Source organism: Equus quagga, chromosome 3 (genome assembly GCF_021613505.1).
Source record: "Equus quagga isolate Etosha38 chromosome 3, UCLA_HA_Equagga_1.0, whole genome shotgun sequence".
NCBI classification, from domain to species: Eukaryota; Metazoa; Chordata; class Mammalia; order Perissodactyla; family Equidae; genus Equus; species Equus quagga.
This window is the reverse complement of record NC_060269.1, coordinates 41,339,526-41,362,595: the sequence shown is the minus strand read 5'-3', so window position 1 is coordinate 41,362,595 and position 23,070 is coordinate 41,339,526. Positions and strand designations below refer to the sequence as shown.

General features: G+C 43.1%; 1 protein-coding gene across 1 annotated transcript in view; it reads left to right on the top strand.

Moving 5' to 3' along the window:
• Positions 1-777: 777 nt before the first annotated feature.
• DCHS2 (dachsous cadherin-related 2) overlaps positions 778-23,070 on the top strand; it is a 237,122-nt gene continuing 214,829 nt past the window's right edge. Inside the window, exon 1 of the mRNA XM_046655652.1 lies at positions 778-2,817. Within this exon, the coding sequence (XP_046511608.1) occupies positions 778-2,817 (2,040 nt within the window). The remainder of the gene's footprint in view (positions 2,818-23,070) is intronic.

Genomic DNA, 23,070 nt, shown 5'->3' with positions numbered 1-23,070 from the left:
CCCACCCGCCCCACGGTCCAAATCTGGGCTTTTGGCATTTGCTACCCCCGTTCCCGTCCCTGGCCCAGCTGCGAACGCGCCCTGCTGCAGAGGGGCGACTCGCAGGTTGGAGTTTACCCTCGCGTGCGCCGCGTCACCCGGCGGGGACGAGCGGGGAGGGGAGGCGGCGGGGGCTGGGGCGGAGCGGGAGCCGCGCGGTCCCTGGCGTCCCGAGACGCCGCGGGGAGTGCCCGCCCCCGGAGCAGCTGACCCTGCCGCAGCCAGAGCCGCCCCTCCCTCCTTCCCTCCTCCTTCGCTCCGGCCTGGCGCCCTCACTCTTGGCCTCCCCGCCCTTACTCCACCCCCTTCCCCGGCCCGACCCCCATCTTCTCCTTGTGTGTGTCCGCTTTAAATAATTTCATCCTTTTTGGCAAAAGAAATAATGCACCTGACGTTACCAGGGGGAAACAACCAGCGGAGGAGAACAAGGAACAGATGCAAAAGGAATAAAAAGAGAGAGAGAAAAAGAGATGAGACTCGTTTAAAGAAATCCAGGGGCTGAAGAGGTGGCTGCAGCGGCAGAGGCAGCTGCAGCTTCCCTGTCTGCGTGAGCTGCAGGCGGAGGACGTTTTCACCAGTTGCAGACGTAACCTTGGGAGCTCTTGGGTCTGTTGGTTTGTTTGACAAACAAAGTCTTTTCTTCTTTGGCTCAGACACGGAAGAGGCTCCTGGATTTTTCTGCCATCCCGCCACAAGCTGGCAGTTACCCGGGAGCCTTCCCGAGGAGCTGGCGGAGAAATGAACCCTTTTGGGCGGAGGATGGGCGCAGGGCGTCACCGGCGTGGGGCTCCCTCCGGGAAGCGCCTCCTGCTCCCCGGGAGGAGAGGGTCACCCCGCGGGCGGCGGGGCGGCGGCGGCGGGGGCGCAAGGGCGCAGCGCTTCCTGCTCTGGCTCTTCATGCACGCGTGGCTGTGGGCGGCCTCGGGCTCATCTGTCCAGGTGTTCAACCTCAGCCTTTCCGTAGACGAGGGACTTCCTCCGGACACTCTAGTCGGCGACATCCGCGCCGGGCTGCCGGCCGCGCAGCAGCAGGAGGGGGGCGGCTTCTTTCTGTCAGAGGATTCCGATGACTCCCCGCTGCTCGACGACTTCCACGTGCATCCGGACACGGGCATCATCCGAACGGCTCGGTCTCTGGACCGCGAGCGGCGCGACCACTACAGCTTCGTGGCCGCCACGCTGCTGGGCGCTGTGGTGCAGGTGGAGATCCGCGTCAACGACGTGAACGACCACTCGCCTCGCTTTCCCCGAGACTCCCTGCAACTCGACGTCTCCGAGCTGAGTCCGCCAGGTACCGCCTTCCGCCTGCCAGGTGCCCAAGACCCCGACGCCGGGCTGTTCAGCACACAGGGCTACAGCCTGATCCAACCGCCCGACCTTTCCGAGGACCCCGCAGGACCCTTCTTCCAGTTGCGCTACGGGACCCCTGGGTTACCACCGTCACTGCAGTCCTTGTCGTCCCTGGAGCCCCTAGACCTGGTGTTGCTGCGGCGCTTGGACCGAGAGGCGGCGGCGGCCCACGAGCTGCAGATCGAGGCATGGGACGGCGGTCTTCCGCGGCGCACGGGCCACCTGCGTGTGGAGCTGCGCGTGCTGGATGAGAACGACAACCCACCTGTCTTCGAGCAGAGCGAGTACCGCGCCGCGGTGCGCGAGGACGCTCGGCCGGGCGCAGAGGTCTGTCGCGTGCGCGCCACCGACCGTGACCTGGGGCCCAACGGCCACGTGCGCTACAGCATCCGCGCCCGGCAGAGCCCCGGGGCGGGCGGCGGCGGCGGCGGGTCGCTGGGCGACGCGGCCTACTTCACCGTGGAGGAACTGAGCGGCGTGCTGCGGGTGCAGAGGCCGCTGGACCGCGAGGCGCAGGCCTGGCACCAGCTGGTGGTCGAGGCCCGCGACGGAGGTGCGGAGCCCGAGGTCGCCACCGTGCGCGTGTCCATCGCGGTGCTGGACGTGAATGACAATCGGCCCGCCATTCACCTGCTCTTCCTCACCGAGGGAGGCACCGCTCGTGTCTCCGAGGGTGCCCGACTCGGAGACTATGTGGCTCGTGTCTCGGTGTCCGACGCGGACGGTGACCGGGAGAAGGAAGAGGAGGCCGCTGGGGAACTTGATGTAGACCTTGGAGGCGGGAGCATCTCGTTGTCCTTGGAGGGCGGGGAGGGAGCCTTCGCGCTGCGGCCTGGCGGCTCTCCAGGGGTATTTTTCCTTTGCGTGGAGGGGCCGCTGGACAGGGAGAGCCGCGATCTGTATGGTTTGCGACTGGTGGCCACGGATGCGGGGTCCCCGCCGCTGAGCACGGAGGAGATGCTGCTGCTCCGGGTTGCGGACCTCAACGACCAGCCGCCTCTCTTCAGCCAGGAGCATTACCGGGCCTCAGTGTCCGAGGCTGCTGTCCCCGGCACCGCGGTCGTGTGGGTCAGCGCCTCCGATGCGGACGAGGCTGGCACCGACCATGCCCGGCTGCGCTACACTCTGGTTCATCTCCACGCTCTCTGCAGCCCAGAGGCTCCGCGGCCTCTGGCAGAGTGTGGAGCGTCCTTCACCATAGATCCCGAAAGTGGCGTGATCAGCACCACCCGGAGTCTGGACCGAGAGGTCCAGGAGTGGGTAGAACTTAGAGTGGTGGCCCAAGACTTTGGAGAGCCCCCGCTCTCTGCCACCTGCCTGGTGAGCATCACCGTGGATGACGTGAATGACAACGAGCCCATCTTCCTGAGGCAGGTGTACAATGCCACCCTTGCGGAGCATGCCCCAGTTGGACACTGCTTCCTGCAGGTGAGTGCATTAGGCCTGTGGATGAACCAGAGGGCCTGGGGAGGGATGCAAGGGATGCAGAGGTTGTGAGTCTGTCCAGGGAAGGAGAATTGTGATATGGATGGTTATATCCTGGCTCGGAAAGCAGGGGACATGGACTCTAGTTCCTCCCCTACAGTGAGATGCATGGGTGCCTTCTGATCACCTAACCCTTCAGCAATGGGCTTGGGCTGCATGATCTCTAAGGTCCTTTCTACTTCACATGCTGTTTGGATCTTGATTTTGCTTATGGAATCCCAGTTTCCTTCATGCTGGATGTGTGCATCCAGATCTGTTTGGGAAGAACCCCCTACTCTCAGCCAAACAGTATACCATTTTTGAGCAATGTCTCATATTTTTGAGCATCATTTTGTGGCATCCTAGGGAAATAAAGTGGCCCTCACAAACTAGTTTTTCAAATAAACAAGTGCATGCCTTTAACACTGAAACTGTTTTGATCAACCATTTCTGGAGACTTCATACACATTTTGCTGCCTTCTTTAGAAGCTTCCCAAGGCTAGTTGAGAACATCAAATCATTTTTATCAGCTATGGACTGGGCTCCTCCAGTGACACCTCAGGACTCTGAGGAGTGGTGAGGTTCCATCATCCTTTATAAAATGGTGCTTTTTACCCTGCTTTTTGGGTGTGTTGCCTTTTAGAGTTCTGGTCTCTCCTTCACTCTCAGAACACTGGTTTGATTTGCGCCCTTCCAGCACCACTCTTGTTGCTTCCAGTTTCCTATTTCTTATCTGATGTGAGATAACAAACCAGTTTTCCAAGACAGATTTATTTACTCGAAGATAACTTGAGTAAATAAATAGAGCCTGAGAGGCTAACTAGTGAGTGAAGCCCAAAAGCTTTATTTAGCTCTCAGGCTGGGTTGTTTTAAGACCTCTGCTGCTTATTTCCTGGTTTGGGGTGGGTGGGAGGGTGAGGCTTTAGTCTTTATAAGTATGTCTCAAATAATAACCTTTAGATAAGTTAGATGCTACTATATTGTAAAAATGAATTTCATGACTGCTTCTGTTTTTTTTTAATCCTTTGGGTCTGTGGGCAGTAATACTCTTCATCCCTTTCTCTAGCATGATTGGCAACTCTTTGAGTTGCTAGGTTGTTAGGAGAAGGCTTGAAAATCAATTAATGCTTGCTGCTGAAACAGACGAGTCTGCAAATGTCAGAAGGTAACAATGGAAGTGTATTTATCTCTCACACAGAGTCTGATATGAGACAGGTCGGCTGGTCCTCTTCCATCCAAAGTTAAGGCTTGAGAGTGACTCAGATCACATCCACCAACGCCCCATTGGTCAGAGCTCAGCCACGTGACCTCAGTTGTACTGCAGAGGATACTGAGAAATGTAGAGGGGCACATGGGTGCCAGTATGTGCTGATAGTTTCTGCCACAGATTTCTAAAAATGAAGTCATAATAAGTGAGAGGTTGGACTAGATGATTTCCAGAATTTCTTCCATCTGGAAGACCTTAAGGATCTTGGTATGAAACAGTACAGCTTGGCTCCATTTGAAGGAAAATAAGAAGGGTGGATTAATTGGGATTGTTTTGATTAGAACCTGTCTTTAGAGTTGTTTCTAAAATTATGAGATGATTCTGCCATGAGGTGTGAGTTGATCCCATTATTATGACTCGGTATGTGGCGGATCCATTATGGTGAGCTGAACTTGGCTCAAGTGTAGGACTGCATCTCCAATTGCAAAAAACCTTTCCAGGTTGCCAAATATTGCTGTAGACAGTATTAAATCATGCTGATTGGAAGTTCTGGACATTCCAGTGAGCTAGCCCCTCAAGATTACAGAAGCTCTCTTCTCCACTGGTTTCTCTGGTGGCCTCTCCACAGTGGCTGTGTGAACTTTCTGTGTTCCTAAGCCCTCTAGCTCACCCGGTCCCCACACTTCCAGGGGAGCCTCACCGGAGTGTCTTCCACCTGCTTTCTCTCTGTTTACCGTCTCAATCTTTCTTTATACCACTTTGTGAAAACGAACCTCCCCAGCTAGCCTTTGGATCTCATGGCCTTTCCTTTCATCCATGGCTTTGTGTAATTACATTGTATCCATTCTTATTACTGGACCTTCTTTCTGTTGCTCTCTACCTTTTGACCTCATATCTGCTCAGTTCTCCTTGGTCAAAATCAAATACAAACAAAATGAGAAACAACAGAAAAAAAACCTTCTTCGCTAGATTCCCTGTGAGGAAATACCATGTCATCTAATAAATAAACCCTTGAACTTTGAAGGTGTCTTGGTGGTTTTTCCACATGACTAATCCTTGGGGTTCTGGTCTTCTCACTCCTCTTGCTGCCACCACAGGGCTGCCTGATCCCTTTTATATTCTCACACCCAGGTTAGAACTTGCCAGACTTTAAATGAGGGGCAGAACGAAGGGATTTATTACAAAGTACAAGAACCAGTAGCAGCCTCAGATAGGTGCCCTCCAGCCCCAAAGGGTTTTCCCAACCTTGCAGGCACTCGCCTGGATTTCTTAATTTCTTGCTCCCCACGGCCCCTCCTTGGAGAGACCCTTCTTAACAGCCCACCCCTCAGGAACTCCTTTCAGTATCTCTCGGTGCTTTCGTGGTCAAGGCAGAGGGGAACTTCTACTCTGCAGACACTCAGGGCTTTCTTCCCAAGTTCTAGTGTCTGGCCTGAAAGATGCCCCTTTTCCTCAGATTACTGCCGAAAACTTCATCCTCTAGGCAAGACCTCCACTCTCAGCCCTACACTAAGTCCAATGACGTGAACTGCGCTTACAGCCTTTATCTTGTAACCAGATCTTAAAACAATATAACTCTAGCATTTATACCTGAATCGCACACATGCCTTGACAAGATTATTCTCTCATACTCCCTCAAATATCGGTACAGTCCTGCCCTGGCTTAACACCAGGGATACCACTGAGAAATGCATAGTCAGGTGATTTTGTTCTTGTGCAAACATTGCAGAGTGTACTTACACAAACCTGGGTGGTATGGCCTACTACACACCTGGGCTATATGGTTCTAATCTTATGAGACCAACGTCGTGTATGCAGTACCTTGTTGACAGAAATGTCATTATGTGGCGTGTGACTGTACTATATTTATTTGCTAATTCATTTATTTAATCAAACAGTATTCATTGAGTAAATAACATTCAATGAACAAGTATTTTTTGAGTACCTATTACATGCCAAGACCTGGTCTTGATGCTGGGGATGCATCAGTGAACAAAACTGGCAAGGTTCCCATGCTAAGGGAGCATATGGTCTCCTGTTCTCTCTCTCCTTCCTTCCACTGTCAGTCCTCAAGAATGAATGATGCACGTTCCGCTTCGGCTGCGCGGGGTTCGCTGGTTCGGATCCTGGGTGGGGACATGGCACCGCTTGGCAAGCCATGCTGTGGTAGGCATCCCACATATAAAGTAGAGGAAGATGGCACAGATGTTAGCTCAGGGCCAGTCTTCCTCAGCAAAAAGAGGAGGATTGGTAGCAGATGTTAGCTCAGGGCTGATCTTCCTCAAAAAGAAAGAATGAATGACATATGGCCTGCTTTCACTTGCCAGTAACTCCTTAGGCCCCTGTTCTGACCTTCCATCATCACTATTCTAAATCCTGTCTCTCAATAGGCAGCTGTGTTCTTTTATTTAAATCCAATGAGCTTTTCTTAGTCATAACCTTCCTCATTCTTTCTAAAGCATTTTAGACAGTGGCCCACTTCCGCTCTTTAAAGGCATCTTCTTCTCCACCTTTTGTCTCATGGCGTTCTCTGTCTGCCTCTCCCTTGTGCCACCCCAGTCAATGTGGTGGAAGCATCTTCAAGGTCTTCCTCTCACTTCTTTCCTTTGTATATTTTCTTCTTTATATTTCCAGAATTGCAACTTTTTTTTTTTTAACATCTCCAGGGTCAACCTCCCTTATAAACACCAGATTAACATTTCTCTACCTGGTGTGTATCTCTACCTGGATATATTTTTGGCACCTCAAGTCGAACATTTCCAAAATTGAAGTCATTTTCCTTCTACTATTTTTAATTTCTTTCTTTTTCAATTTTCATTAACCAGCTCCTTTTTGAAACTTTCCTATTTTTGTTAATGTGTCCCTTCTATTGATGTGTTTGTATGTTCAGTGTGTCTGTGTGTATGTATTTGCTGTTTATTGGATTGGTTGTGTTTTGTGCTGTTGAGAATTGCAAGGGCAAAGAGCAAGGCCATGTCTCTTATGAATCAGTTGAGTAAAAAGCAGGGCTTGAGATTCCACCCTGGGCCTGTGGGAGAGCACCTGGCCATGCTTGTTGGTTCGCTCTAGTGGCCTGACTTTGAGGAGCCTGTCTAGGAGGGGTGCCTGGGCAGTGGACTAAAAATAGCATCTACCATCTGAGAAGACATGGAGAGATGGGAAGGCTTGATGCCTGCTGTGCTCCACGGGCTGAAAAGGACTAAACTATATCTCATTTATGATTCATTATATCTTTTGGAATTATTTCCTTTTTGTGAATCCCCTAGCTTTTGGTAAAGTCTTTTGTCTCAACTGTATTGTTGAGGTAAAAATGGAGGACCCAGAATGCCCTCTCGCAGCTTTGGAAGTAAGAGACTTGATTAAGGGAGGTGACGTTTCCTAAAATCTTAGTATCACCTTTGGTTCCTCCCCAAATTTGACCACAGGAGTTGGCAAGGCCTCCAGTGTTTCTTGCATCTGTCCCTTCATTTATACCCATTGTCATCACCCTAGTTCTGTCCCATCACCTCTTGCCTGTCTTTCAAACTAGAGAGATTGTAGGCCCATCTCAAATGCCACCTCAACCCATTAAATGTTTTCGTGTTCTGTCCAGATATTTTCTTAATGTTCTTTATGGTGCTACAGCTGTTTACTTGTGTTAGTAAAACAATGAATTGTGAGTACCTTGTGGGAGTGCAATTTAATGGTATTTGAGTCCCCTGACATTCCTAGTGTCCTCAATCTCGTATAGCAGAAGGTCAATAGCTTTGTTAAATTGAAATGAAGAGCTACATAACGAAAAACATATCTGCTAGTAAGAGTTGCAACTAGTCAAGGTTTTTACTTTTTAATTTGCATACATATTAATTTTATTGTAAAGTTTATTTCCTCAATATGTTTTATCCTTGATCCTTTGGAATTTTATGGTCTGAATTCCATTACTTACCGCTCACCTTACTACTCACATACTCTTATATAAGTTTCCCTTACATACATGCTTGTATGTTTACACAGTGTGTACCAGCTTTGATGGTCATATAATTGCATTACCTGCATGTGATTGTTTTCTTCTGGGTCTTCTAAATGGACCCGACCCATCTGTACACATGCATTTAAAGCACGTGAGATTTCCACAGTGGTCTTTTGCGCCTGTTTCCAGGGTATGTCTAGATTACTCACCAACGGTCGTCTTCCTGATTATCCTCCTCCTGTTGACCTTATACCTTAGTTCCCAGCATGTGCTGTATATGCCTCTGGCTTTGCTTTGATGACCTGTTTTTGCCATTCGAGATCGACTGTAGGATTCTCTCTCAGACTTTGTTTTGATATTGTTCTTCACCTTGCCCCAACCCAACTGCTCCCCAAGACTAATCAGCTGGCTTTACTTCCTTTCCTCTCTTCCTGCTTGGGAAAGATGATCAGATAATATGTTTGGATATGTGCTAGGTGGAGAATAGCCTAGAGTCTGTAGGATGTACCTCTAGTTACAGACAATATATAACTTGCCGGGGCTTTGTCTAGTTCTTGGTTCTATAACTAAAGATGCCTGACATTACATGGTAGAGTGTTCATAGCTTTGAAGACTAAAATTAGGCTGCATGCTGTGATGAAAAATATAGACAGACTATGGGGCGAGAGGGCCTGGGTTTGAATCTCAGCTCGACTCCTACTAGCTGTGTGATCTTGGGCACGGTGCCTCAGTTTGCTCATCTGGAAAATGTGGATAACAGTATTTTAAGCTTGATGGAATTTTCATGTGGATAATAAATTAATACATGTATACTTAGAACAATGCTTGACTCATAGTAAGTGCTCAATGCATGTTATAAATTATTAAATGTTAGTAAATAAGACTACTAGAAATGATGGAGAAACTATTTGCCTGATAAAGCGAAGGCTGAGAACTAATCAAAATTGGCATTTCAAATAAAGATTCTCTTGCACTAAAAGATGAAAAAAGGAATAGAAAAAATTTAAATTGTGAATTAGGTTTTTAGTTAGATATATATGTTTCTGGTAATGAAAGCAGAAATCTGTCTTACTTACTTTGGACACTTGTAACATCTCCTTACAGGCTTACAGAATCCCACCTGTCTTAAGGAAGGGTCAGGTGACCTCTCAACAGTGATCCTTGCTCTCCTCCACCCCCCAACAAAAAGCACTGTGAAAGTCTTAGAGAGACTAGGCAGTGTGATATAAGTTGTGGCAAAGGCAGTGGCATGGTGAGTCATGAGTCTTTAGGGGTTCACCTTTGGGCACTAACCAGCACTTAGTTTCAGTGCCAGTACCTGGCCACTCTCAGGTGTGCAGGGCATGATTCTAGTCTACAGAGTGTTTTTTATTCTACCAGTTTTTTTCTGTTTGGAATCTTTTATTGAGACAGCACAGAAAAATTACTTAGAGTCAGAAAACCTTGGTTCCAATTCTGACTACAGAATTCTGGCCATAGTTCTCCATCCGCAAAATGTGTATTAGGGTTCTCCAGAGAAATGGAACCAGCAGGATATGTTTATATATGAAATTTATTATGAGGGATTGACTCTTGCCATCGTGGAGATTGAGAAATCCCATGATCTGCTATCTGCAAGCAAGGAAAGCCAGTGATGTCCTTCAGTCTGAGTCTGAAGGCCTGAAAACCAGGAGAGCTGATGGTGTAAGTCCTAGTCAGAGGGCAGGAGAAGACAGATGTCCCAGCTCAGCAGTCAGGCTGAGAGTGAGTTAACCCTTCTTCTTTCTTTGTGCTCTGTTAAGGCGGTCAATGGATGACACCCACACACACTGGGGAGGGCATTCTGCTTTACTCAGTCCACCAATTCAAATGTTCATCTCATCCAGAAACACCCGTACAGTCACACCTAGAAATAATATTTAACCAGCTATCTGGGAATCCCATGGCCCAGTCAAGTTGACACGTAAAGTTGACTATCACATGTTGTAATTCATTTGACAGCACGTTTTTATAAGGATTTGAGGTAATCTATGCTATATGGTAGAAAGTGATTGGTATATTGAGAGTTAAGGGGCCTTGGAGGTGGGAAAAGTTCTTTATGCAATGGATCAGGATGGAAGTTTCACTAGAAATGGACCTTCTAGGGAGTCCTCTGTTGTGATATATGTGTTTTTATTTATTTATACAACCTGTCATGTATGCATTCCAATGTAGCTGCACATCTTTTTTTTTTTCTTTTTTTGCTGAGGAAGATTTTCCCTGAGCCAACATCTGTGCCACTCTTCCTCTATTTTGTATGTGGTTTGCCACCACAGCATGACCACTGACAAGTGGTGTAGGTCTGTGCCTGGGAACCGAACTGGGGACACCAAAGCAGAGTGCACTGAACTTAACAACTAGGCCATGGGGCTAGCTCCCTTTCTTTTGCATAAAAATGTGTAATGCATTTCTAGGCATGATCAGTTCTAAAAGAGAATCACTTCAGATGGATTTCTGAAAGTGTTGTCAGTCAGATTTCCTTTCTCTGAGGCTTGAAATCTGACAATAAATTAATTTTATTAACAACTAAACATCAGACTTCTACTAATGAGCCTCTCACCTTCTAAATTATAAATTAAAAGTGAGAAACTGTAGAAGTAATTTATACTTTCATAGCCCATTAGGGAAATTATGCTAGATCATCTTTACAAATGCCAGGTTATTGCTTACAATCCTACTGAATTAAAATCTTCATTTAAAAGGAATATATGTTTTGTGGTGCAGGTAGATCAGCTGAATATCTTAACAAATAATACAAATTTTAAGTAAAACTCTGTTTAAGAATACATAGTCCTGGGGGCTGGCCCTGTGGCCGAATGGTTAAGTTTGCGCTCCGCTGCAGGTGGCCCAGTGTTTCGTTGGTTAGAATTCTGGGCGTGGACATGGCACTGCTCATCAAGCCACGCTGAGGCAGAGTCCCACATACCACAACTAGAAGGACCCACAATGAAGGATATACAACTATGTACTGGGGGGCTTTGGGGAGAAAAAGGAAAAAAAAATCTTAAAAAAAAATACATAGTCCACGTGAGGATAGTATGAATTAGAATAATCATGTTGTCCTTGTAGTGAAGTCTGGTTCTTGTGTGAAGTAATAGGAGGAGTTTTGAAGACATGGGAGGAGATAGCCTGGGAAACACTGACTTGTAGTGTTTGCTTAAGGAGTTTGGCCTTTGTTATGGAAGCATCTGAGAGACGCTGGAGATTTTTGAATAGAGATTGACATGTGTCAAGTAAGGTTTTAGGAAGACTTATCTTGAGTGGGTAGAAAGAAGAAAGCAGGGAAACCGGGTAGGAGGGTACTGAGACTCATGTAATGATAAATATTCAACTATGAGGGTCCGAACTTGGGGAATGGTAGTGCAGTGTAAGAGAAAGGATGGCCTTTAGGGGCATGATGAAGGAAGGTTTGGTACAGCTTGAGTAAGGTGTGAGGGGAGAAGTGGTGGATGAAGTAAAAGATGATGCCATCTTTTCAGTCTGGGTTAGTGGGAGTAATGGGAAAAGGTGGAGGTGAGTTTTGAGGGGATAGATGCTCTCTCCGTTGAGTGTTTTGTATGTTGAGTATGATTTCCTGGCTAGGAGTCAAGGAAAAGATATTTTGACAACTGCTTAGATATTCAGAACTGCAGTGCAGGAGAGACCTAAAGCTGGAGGTATATGCTTGGAAGTCATTTCTGTGGAGGTGATAATTAAAGCTGTGGAAGTGAAAGTGAGGATAATGAGAGAAGAGTCAATGGCTAAGGACCCCGGCTGGGCCGAGGGTCTTGCCTCTCATATGGTGTTGGAGGGCAGGTCTCTGTGATGAGAATGCTGTTTGCTCATTCTCCGCAGCCTCATGGACCAGAAGCTAGAGAGATGGTTAGGCCCTAGCCTTTCAGTTTTCTCGGTCTTTGATTTGATTAACATTTACTTTTTGAAACTGGATTTCTTTTGGCTCCTTATTCTTTCTTTTCTTTCCTTATATATCAGTCTCCTCTCTGTTTTAGTTCCTTCTCTGTCTAGATAGGACTCCTGGATGTACCAAATTAACCCTTGCTCTTTCATACCTGTACACATATTACTGATCATTATCAATCTAGCTATATGTGGCCCCCCATCCCTCAACAGCTGGACTGTGGAGGACTCCTGGAGTAATTCTAGTGGTGGTGGTTCTATTATAGTATATGATATCAGCTGGGCAATTTTGTTGTATTCCCCTTGGCATCTCTCCCACAACTTTACTCTCTTTAAGCATCATATCTTGCCCCTTTTACTCTTTACAGTTAATCATTCCTCCTACTCAGTAGAGACCAGAAGGTGAAAACTTGCTTGTGCTTTTTCTTCCCATCGTCAGACTTTTCTGTACCTGTACATCCAGTCCCCAAGGACTAGGTGATTTCCTCTGTTCAAATCAAGCCCACCCATGCATACTCCACATTTCACCTCTGCCATCTTCTCTCACATTTCTTCTCAATTATCCCCCTTTCCTCTAACTTTTCTATCTCTACCTCTATACTTGTTTCTTCTCTCTAGCGTGTAATATGCCTCTCCCATTGTTCATAGTATTTACAAATCGAGGCTGTGGGCATCTTTCCTCTGTTTGCTCAACTTCCTTCCTCAGTGCCTTGTAATGACTGAGTCTGCTACCTCTCGGCTCATCTCTACTCAGACCTGGCCATTGTTAAGAGCCCTTTCCCTCCTGAAGAAGGGTTCTGGAAATCTGTGCTGCTGTCTTGTTCGGTGTCTGGTATCCCTTGATGATGGATTCAGGACCTCTTAAGCTAAAGTGGTCTTTAGCATCTGTTAGTGTTAAGAAGTTGTGAAGAAAATGTAGCTGCTAAAGTATAGGAAATGACATGTAGGATTTATTATTGTCCACTTCTTAATATTATATCCTGCAGTTGATGGAAGCCATTAGCTAATATGTTTCATATGAGAAGAAAGGGTTGAATCAGTTAAGATAGGATATTGTGTTGAACAGACAAAAATACCTTAGTCTTGACTATTGTGTAAATAATCTTGCTGCTTTTACCTTTTTATTTGATGGCTTTTGGGTTATACTAACCCTGCCCTATGTATGGCAGTAGGACACTGTGTCTTTCTTTATTAGCAACTCTATTCTAAATTTCCTTTTAAAAAACCCACGCTGTTAACTTCATTTCACCTTTTACCATTTTCCCATGAAAATGCAGATCTCAGATTGCCCACTGATGAAGTGCATGGAAGCTCTTTAGTAGAGAGGATAGAAGAGGTTTACGGGGCTCATTATTTCCAGGTATCCTTGATTTGAATGAAGGAAGAGTGATCTAGTGGATAAGAGCTTGCACTATGGAGCCAGACAGAACTGAGTTTGAATTTCAGCTCTGACACTTCGCAACTTGACCTAAAGCAAGCTCCCAAACCTTTGTAAACCTCAACTTTCTCATCCATAAACTAGGGATGATAAAAGGATCCATCTCCTCGGACTATTGTGGAGATTACATGAGACGATGCCTACCCAGTGCCTAGAGCAGTGTCTGACACATGGTAAACTCCCAGGGAAGGTTAGTTTATGTGAAGCTTCACTTGAGTTTTGATTGAACTGAGGAGCTATGAGTGAAAGAAAGAAATGTCAGTCACTTGTTTTAAAGATCTCAATGACTAGTCATGTTAAATGGATAGAAATATGACCCTCGACCTCAAATGACCCTCTAGGAAAGCTCATGGGCTTAATTATTATGCAGAACTTCAGTCCCCAAATTAGTCTGCTGCTCACCACGGGCAGCCACAGGAGGAGTGTAAGCCTTGAGGGTACCTTGACTCTTTTGGCTTCAAGTGGAGATTAAGTTGCCTGTTCTCTGACATTCTTTCACAGTTCACCTCTGGCATACTTGCCAGTCCCATGGCTTCCATTACCCTTTGTGCTTCTCTGGCTTTCCAAAGTCAAGGGTATTTCCTAAGAAAGAGGCACCACCAGGCTTTGTCTTGCTGCACTTATCTCCTGAGATGTGGCGCCAGTGAAGGAGAAAAACATTGACTTCCTAGGATGTGGCTGGCTTGTGTCTTAATTATTTTATTGGTTATCCCGAGAACTTTTCCTTCTCACTCAGTGGTAGAAGTGGGGCAGAGGGAAGAAAGATGCTTTGAATTTTCCTTTAGTTAGAGAAAGAGGAACAATATCATTTGCAGTACTCTTTAACAAACATTTATCCATATGCACTACTTTGAGCATGGACTTACTTGTAAAATAAACTCATTGAGTGGTTTTGAATAATTTCATTTATTGTAGGGAGTTTACTAACAAAAGAAAGGACATCAATTAAAATTTATTTGGTTACTTCCTTGAAGAAAGCTGAATGAAACAAATCATTCTTTAGAAGGTTTTTTTTTGCATATTAAAGTAGGAAGCTTATAGTTAAAATATTATTATACTTAGAATATTAATGGAAAACTTTTTTCAGTTGTATTTTTATGTGTTGTATGTACATTTGCTATATTGAGATCCCTCACGTAATCAAGTAAATTGTTTGTGCTCACTTTATAGAAATTAGAACCTATATTTTCTATTTTAAATGATGGTAGTAATTTTTAATTATTGGATTTTTTCTTGATATTGTTGGTTTACTTCATACCATATCCTTGGACAAGAAAACACCATCCATTTGATGCTTTTGGGGAACGTATTGTGACAAAAACAGGGAAGACGCCGTATAGCTTGTGTTCACGAGGACAGCAAAGAGAAAAGAACAAAATAAAACTCTGGGCAATTTCTCATCAGTTTGGTTACTGACAGTTAACCCAAAAATCCTGTTCAGTACAAGAAACTGTCCTCTACCTTTAAAAGCTCTTTTTTGTTCAGATTATCCTGAAAGTTCTTTTGTTCTTCATTTAAATTAACTGTGTAGAAATAGCCATTGTTATGGATATGTTTTCAAGAGATTAAATATTATTTCTAGCCTTACCATAAATGGACTTAAATACTATTTGATTTTTAACAGTTGTCCAGTTAGAAACATCTCCTGTTGTATACTCTTGATTTCTGTGTTTTGGAGACACAGAGGAAGTTGTTGTTTACAGAGATTGACTTGTCTAGTTCTTAAGGATGTCTGTTATAAAAGAACCAAGTCATGAGGTAAAGAGCAATCTAAGCTTATGCACTGTTTACTTTCCTTTGAAGTAGAGATTATTTTAAGTACTGAGCTGTTAAAAATGATACAAAGGCTGTTCTGTTACATTATGTGTAAACAAGAACAGGATCTTCGGGGCTGGCAGATACTTTATTTCCTGGACTCATCTTACAAGAATTTTTATGTGGTATTTTTATTGTGTAGAATCTAATTGTCATGCTTATGTCTATTCCACTTCCATTGCCCCTGTCAGCCTCCAGCATAAAGAAGAGAGGTGACAGGAAAGGCAATTTATAAATTAATGTTTGACATTTATAAATTACTTAATGTATTCTAGGTAATTTGTTTACCGGCATTAAAAATATAGATTCTATGTATATGCAGCATATTCCTAATACCACAAAATGGATTTAGTAAGTTCATCTTGAGTTTTGGATCTTGGTGTATTTTAAAACAAAGATATATATTTTTGGAACACAGTAATATTCAGTTGTGCCATGTACACAGAGGAATACATTGTGTTTTTATCTAAATTCATAATATCTTCAGGCTACTTTGCTATTATTTCTCTAAATGCATTTTGACATATGAAGTACAGTTATCACTTTTGTCTGCAATTTGCGGAGATATCTTTTCTTTTTTATTAAATAAGAAAGTTAAGCTTATTCCATGTGTAAAGAGGAATCTTCCTAGAGGCTGTTTTTCTTTAGTTTAAATGTGATTTTCTGCCTCATTCTTTCTTTTCTCTCTTTCTGAGATTCCAAATACATATATGTTACTCCTTTTGATTGGAGGTCCTTAGGCTCCGTTCCTTTTTATTTTTAATAATTTTCTCTCTGTTCTTCAGGTCAGATGGCTTCTGTTGCTTTATTTTCAAGGTCACTGTTTTGCTCCTCATCTCCATCCTGCTGTTAAGCACATCCACCGGATTTTTTATTTCAGTTACTATAATTTTCATTTGTAGAATTTCCGTTTTGTTTTATTTTACAGTTTCTGCTTCTCTGCTGATATTCTCTATTTTGTTATTCATTACGAGAGTGTCTTCCTTTACCTCACACAGCTGTAATAGCTGCTTTGAAGTCTTTCTGTAAATTCTAACATCTGGATCAGCCTGGGCTTGGCCTCTTTGTTTTTTTGTTCTTGAAATGGATCACATTTTCCTAGTTATTCTTGTGTTGAGTAGTTTTGCATTGTATTCTGGACTTTGCGTAGATTATGTTACAGAGAGTTCTGGATTCTGTTATGTTCTTCTGAATAGCGTTGGTATTTTTGTTTAAGCAGGCAGTTAACTTGATGGGACTGAAACTGCAAACTCTGATTCTTGGGCCCCAGTGCAAATCAGTTCAGTTCTGCTTTTTCTTAACTGAGTTTTGCAGTATACCCCACTCATGTGCAGTTCAGGGGTCAGTCAGAGATTTGGGCAGAGTTTATAGAGAATTTGGGGCTTGCCCAGAAGGCTTTTTCCTATCTGAGATTGCCCTCTCACTTTCTAATGGCTGTGGTTGCCCTGAACTCTGTCTTAAGTGTCTTCAGTCCATAAAGACTGTGTGTTTCTATTGGTGCTTTAGCCACTCTGAATGATGCCTTGACTGACACCTGTCCTTATGTAACAGGCTTAAAAACCTAAAGATTAAAAAAAAAAAACCTTAAAAAATGGGAAACTCCATGTCAGTCTATTCTTCCAATTTTTTGACACTTTGTGAAAATCTGACTATTTCTATTCAGTCCCCAGAGTCTTCAGGTTTTTTTTTTTTTCTATTTTATTCAGAGTTTATAGTTACGTGCAGGAGGCAGGTTTTTGTGGGCACATACTTGGCCATACCAGAAGCAAAACTCCTGCTTTTTCCCTAAATTCAAGTTTCTATTAATTTCAATGAGATTCAGATGATTAAGACTTAATAGTAAGAGCCCTTTGGAAACAGAACCTGTAGAATTTTACTCTATTTATAATATATTAGATTATGATCGAAGGGCAGCTAATGTATCAGCTACAAAGGTTTACTGATTCAGTGTTTCATGGATTAATTAATGTTACTAGTAGTAAATGTTAACAGTTTAAAATCATTTAAGTATATTTTAGGCTCAACAAATAATTTCATGTATTTATAATTCTAGAGTCTTAATTGAACAATGGTAATCCTTCATGAAAAAGTGGAAATAGAAACCAACTCCATGAATTAGCTGATACTATTTTCCGCTATATCTGACTTTGGCTGAGACTCATTTGAGGAAAATCAGTTTGTAGCCAGCCCTGTCTAAATGCAAAGGACCGGCTAGGACTGTTACAGTTCCTTAAGATTAAGTTTTAATATGCCAAAGGAACTTTCCTCTAAGTAGAAATTCATTTTGCTATGTTTCTTTTTGTAAGTCAAGGCTCTAGAGCCAGAATATCTCACAATTATCTTTTACTAAGTGCATTGTTCTCTTGTTACATATCAGACAGAACCTGACAATTCTTTTAATAATTACTTTCTTTCAAAATCATCTGTAACACGGATCTGATTATATTACTCATACTTGAAGGCTTCAGTGACTTTGCTGTAGTTGTAAGATCAAGCTGAAAATCCTTCCCTAATCCATTCTGCCTGCCTCTCTGTCCTTATTCCAAGGAACTCTCCCCAGCCTCTTCATGTTTCCTGAAGGCACTATGCTCTTTCTCACCTCAGACTTTTGCTCTGTCTTATGGACAGAATGCTGTGTCTCCCCAAATTCGTATGTTGAAGCCCTAATCCCCAGCGTGAGGGTACTTGTAGGTGGGGCCTTTGACAGGTAACTTGGTTTGGATGAGATCATGAGGGTGAGGCCTCCACGATGTGAATAGTGTCCTTATAAGAAGAAGAGACAGGAGCTTGCTCTCTCCAGCACGTGAGGAAACAGTGAGAAGGTGGCCATCAGCAAGCCAAGAAGAGGCCTCTCACCAGAACCTGACCATGCTGTGACCCTCAACTCGGACTTCTGGTCTCCAGAACTGTGAGAAATAAATTTCTGTTTTTTAAGCCAGCCAGTCTATAGTACTTTATCTTGGCAGCCGGAGCTGGCTAAGACACTGGTTCTTCCCTTTGCTTGAAATGTACTGTCCTTGTCATCTCTGCCATGGGTCCCTCTTCCTACAGCTTCTCTTATTGTTCCTTGAAAATATCATGTGCTTAGGGAGCCTTCCTTGACTGTCTAAACTCCCCACTTCACTACTGTTAATTAAGTCCCGTCTTATAAGCACCCATAGGTCATATGTGTTATGCGATGAGCCTCTTTTTAGCATGACTCGCACAGGTAACCTGTGTAGTAGCCGCTTGCCTGCTCGTTATAAGCTTCATGAGATGATGGCAGAGGCTGTGTCTGTCTTTCTCACTGCTAAGAACGTATTAAAATGCCTCGTACATAATAACAGTAAGATCTGTTCAAGGATAAAATGGAATGACCCACGTGGTACCCACATAAATGAGTGTTGACTGCTTCAGGAGTTGGGCTTATCCTACAGCGTTCTTATGGCTTTCTGAAAAGCAGCGTTGTCGTTGAAACATCTACCATAAACATTATAATATGGTAAGATAGCTAATATTCTTTTTATGTTGTAATTTAGTACCAGACAATTTTCCTTTCATGTAAAAAACATAATCTTTGTCAGTGCCTCTTTTTACTGACAGAATATGAAGCCATGAATTTGCACGTAAGCAGAAATATTCCTAGTCTTTTTGTCTCTTAAATGTCTCAGATTAACTATCTGCTGTTTAGCCCTTTAACCTTTACGTTTAAAAGGCATATATATCTCTCATTGTTATCCAAAGAAATTGGGTAGCTGATTTAAGAGTATAGCAATATTTTAACTTTTTAGTTTATTCTATTCTTTAACATGAAAAAGAAACCAGTTCGAAACTTAAAACAAAAAGAACAATTATAGTAGATATATTTCCTCTTTTTTGGGAAGAATGCCAATATTGTAAAACACTTTTCCCATCCTTTGAAGCAGAATATGAGCTGGCTTGTTAATAGCTATGTGCTCAGTGGGAGACAGAGAATAGAGAGAGCACAGATAGATTGAGTCTGTCTGGCTCTGCGTGTTATAAGCTGTGTTATTTACTCTCATTTTATTCATCTGGAAAATGGGATAATACGTACTTTGAAGGGTTATTTTGAGAATCAAAGATGATATATTTCAAACACTAGCACATAGTAGGTACTTAAAAGTCATAAGTATTTCTTACAGGTGGAGACATGGAAACTCAACCAGACATTATTCTTAGGACTGGTTCTTACTGAACTAGGTAAGATTTCTGCACAAAGCAATGCAGGAAATATTTGCAGGAACTACATAAGGGCAAATAGAATGTGAGTTCTCTGTCTGCAGGATTAATTTTCCTTATTAACATTGACTTGCTAGGATTTACTCACCATGTCCTAACAAATAATGAGATTGGGCATGGCCATAAATGATACATCCTCATCCTGAGAAAAACTAATTTAAGTAGGGCTGCATTAAATGAAAAAAGTGTGGTTAATTTATTCCTTTAAGATTTCAGCTCATCAACTGTATGAATCTACCCTTAACTTTATATTCTTCTCCAAGTGTTAACTACAGTTTTGATGGTCAGAGCTCTATAGTGTCAGGCACTGGTGTAAAGATCCAGAGCTACTCTGGAATATGAAGCCTTCAGTTTAAATTCCAGTTTTTCTCCTTTTGGATTTTGTTGGGTTTGATATGTTAAATTTAGAGTAAATACATGAATTTACAGATGGACTTTAGTGCATTCATTCCTTTGACATTTATAAGGAATACAAAAACTATTTCATTCCTTTGCTGAAAAAAAACTAACCTGGAAATTATGATAATGTAATAGTAATTGTAAAAAGTAGTAACATACTAATTTTATTCTAATTGGAATACAAGCAATAGCGTAAACTATAATTTATTGCTTTTAGCTTCATTGTTCTGCTGATTTATAACTCAGAGAAAGCTGAAAAAATATGATATTAATATAAAAATGAATTCTTTCCTTAATGAATGTTTTTCCTACATGCTCATAATAATATGAAAATATGAGAAAACATGCTCATAATAATAGCTCATAATAAACATTTATTGAATACTTACTACGTGCCAGGCACTGTTCTAAGAGATTTGGATAAATTAACTTGTTTCGTTCTCACAACACCCCACATGGAAGGCACTGTATTATTTTCGTTTTGCGGATGAGCAAATTTAGGAGTAGAGAGATTAAGTGTCTTGTCCAAAGGTCCCCAGCTAGTAAATGGCAGAGCGTCTTAGGTCAACCTCCCTGGCAACAGATGCTGAGATGAAGACTTGCAGAGAGGAAGTTTCCTGGGGAGCGCTCCTGGGAACAACACCTGGAAGGGAGTGAGGGAAGCAGGATTGAGCAGAAGGAGAAGGGGAATCATGGTGCAGACACAACATTGACCTCAGCATAACTTCTAGGGAGCTCTGGGCTGGAGGAGCCCTTCAGATCTCTCCTGGGTTAAGTCTTGGGGCTTCCCCTGAGGCAGGGTCATAGCGTGGGTGACGCAACTCCCTTTGGCTGTTTCTGGGTAGAGACTTCGCTGCCAGCACTGCCAGCAGCTGGAGGAATGAGTGTGTGCTCAGCATTTATGCCAGTGTAACTTTAGTGTTAGCTGCTTGATTAAGATTATGGTGGATTGACATGCTGACAATAGTCTCACTTGTCTTTAAGAACATGACAGAACTCGTTTCTAGGATGCTTTTATTATGGTGAGATGTAGAAAAAAGTAGTTGGAACCAAGATTACTTTCATACTGTCCTGTAATCACAAATGTTAGACTTGGAAGAGATCTCAGTACAGAGCGTTACAGTCATTGTCAAGGGGATAAAGCATAGAAGAGGAAAGTGCCTTTTAAAACTGTGGATTGTTTACATATGTGCAACACTTTGGATAACCGGCCAGAGGGCTGCTTTGTGGTTTCGCGTCCTGAAGCTTTGCTGTCATGTTAATTAATAACTCCCTGCAATCCAAACCGCCTTCTTTGCTCAAAGCTGTACTTTAAATAGCAAGTTGTTTTTGCTAGAGATTCACAGGACATAAGACATAGAGTATTTGCAGTGGAATCCTTAATAGTATCGCTGTTAAAATAAGAACAGGATTACATTTTTCAGTCTGAAAGCTCCAGCAGTGTTGAAATCACCTCCAAAATGTACATCGCCTTCAAAATCTGGACTGTGAGCATCTCTGTTCTCTGCTTCGACTTATTTTTTTTTCTACACCTTTTGTGAAGTTTTGGCATAGATTTGCATTAATAAGAACGACTCTTCCAGGGGAAAGTTTAATCTCAGACTCTAAAGCATTCTCTAAAGTTTAGAGAGTGGAAAAGACACAGAACAAATGCCGTGCACGTGACCACAGCGAGGCTTCAGTCCTGGCGACGGCAGAGATGTTCGCTCCCTGAGACAGTTGCCCTCTTGGGCTTGCGCAGATGTGTCTCAGAACGGTCAGTGGATCTTGAATTCGACCCAGGATTTATTAACTGAGAAGTAAAAATCATCTGTGTTTGAGGACAGCCAGTAAGGTCCTAAGATAAATCATTTTTAACTCAATTAGAAACATAACTCTTTTTATGGCTGACCTTGAAAAAAAAGGAAAGCTTAGTTTGATCAAAAGTAGGAAGGCTTTCACACAGTCGCCCTCATGCTGTGATATGAAAAGAGCATTATCAGTAACACATTTTATTTTTAACCATAATTTATTTCAGACCTATGCTGGAATAAATAAAACACGTGAGCCTTAACAGATGCAAATAATAGGGAGTAATCTTTGCATGAGTAATTTAACACATCGTGTAGATGGTGGAATCATTCTGGTATAAAACGGGCTGTCAGAGACACTGTGGAGTTGAGACATTTCTAATGTGTAACTTTAAGTAAGTCAGTGTGTCCTGAAAGCACATGGCAGTGGTTATAAAATCCAGCCAGCACATCTTCAACCACTGTGAAGTGGCTGGAAGAAAGTAAGTTTTGATGTTAGATTTCTTCCTTAGCGGAGCCACAGAAACCCAGTAATCCAGTAGATTCTTTTCCGGGTTACTTCTCTTGATTTCTAGATGTGTTTGCCCAAATCTAAAGTCTCTATAAAGCCCAATCTATACCAGATTGACCTTTAGTTAACTTTGACCAAGTATTACACCGGAAAATTGTGGTGGTAAAATCTCCTTTATTTTGGAAGGAGGAGAATGCTTTGAAAAACATAAATTCCTGATAAATCTAACTTAGATCCAGGTGGTAGTGAACCTTTTAGGACGTTTTCAATATGAGTTTTCCTGAGATATGTAATTTATGAGATGAGTGCCTATGTATACAGTGGCATCAAAACTTTGGGCCTGGGGCCTGCCCAGTGGCATAGTGGTTAAGTTCGTGCACTCCACTTCAGCAGCCTGGGGTTTGCAGGTTCAGATCACAGGCTCAGACCTGTGTACTGCTCATCACGCCATGCTGTGGAGGGGTCCCACTACAAAATAGAGGGAGATGGACACAGATGTTAGCTCAGGGACAATCATCCTCAAGCAAAAAGAGAAAGATTGGCAACAGACGTTAGCTCAGGACCAATCTTCTTCACCAAAAGAAAAACCAAAAACACCAAAAAACTTTGGGCCCTAAGTAATGATGATTGAAAATTATATATAAACTGTTGTTGTCTAAAAATCGTATGCAAGATAATATCAAGGTTAGCTGATGGATCTTACTTAATATTAGCCAAAGCAGTTTGGCTACTGTTGAATACTAAAAAATTGCTTCTTTTTTCTCTCTCCCTCCATCCTTCCCTCCCTTCATTCTTCCCTTTATTCCTTCTTTCGTTCTCTTTCTCAATTGCTCATTCATTGTCATTCACTCATTCATTCAACTAATATTTTCTTGCTGCTCATGGTGTTCCAAGCCCAGTTCTGGGCACTGGAGATACAAGATACAGTAGAGAATGACTTTCAGGGGTTGTTTT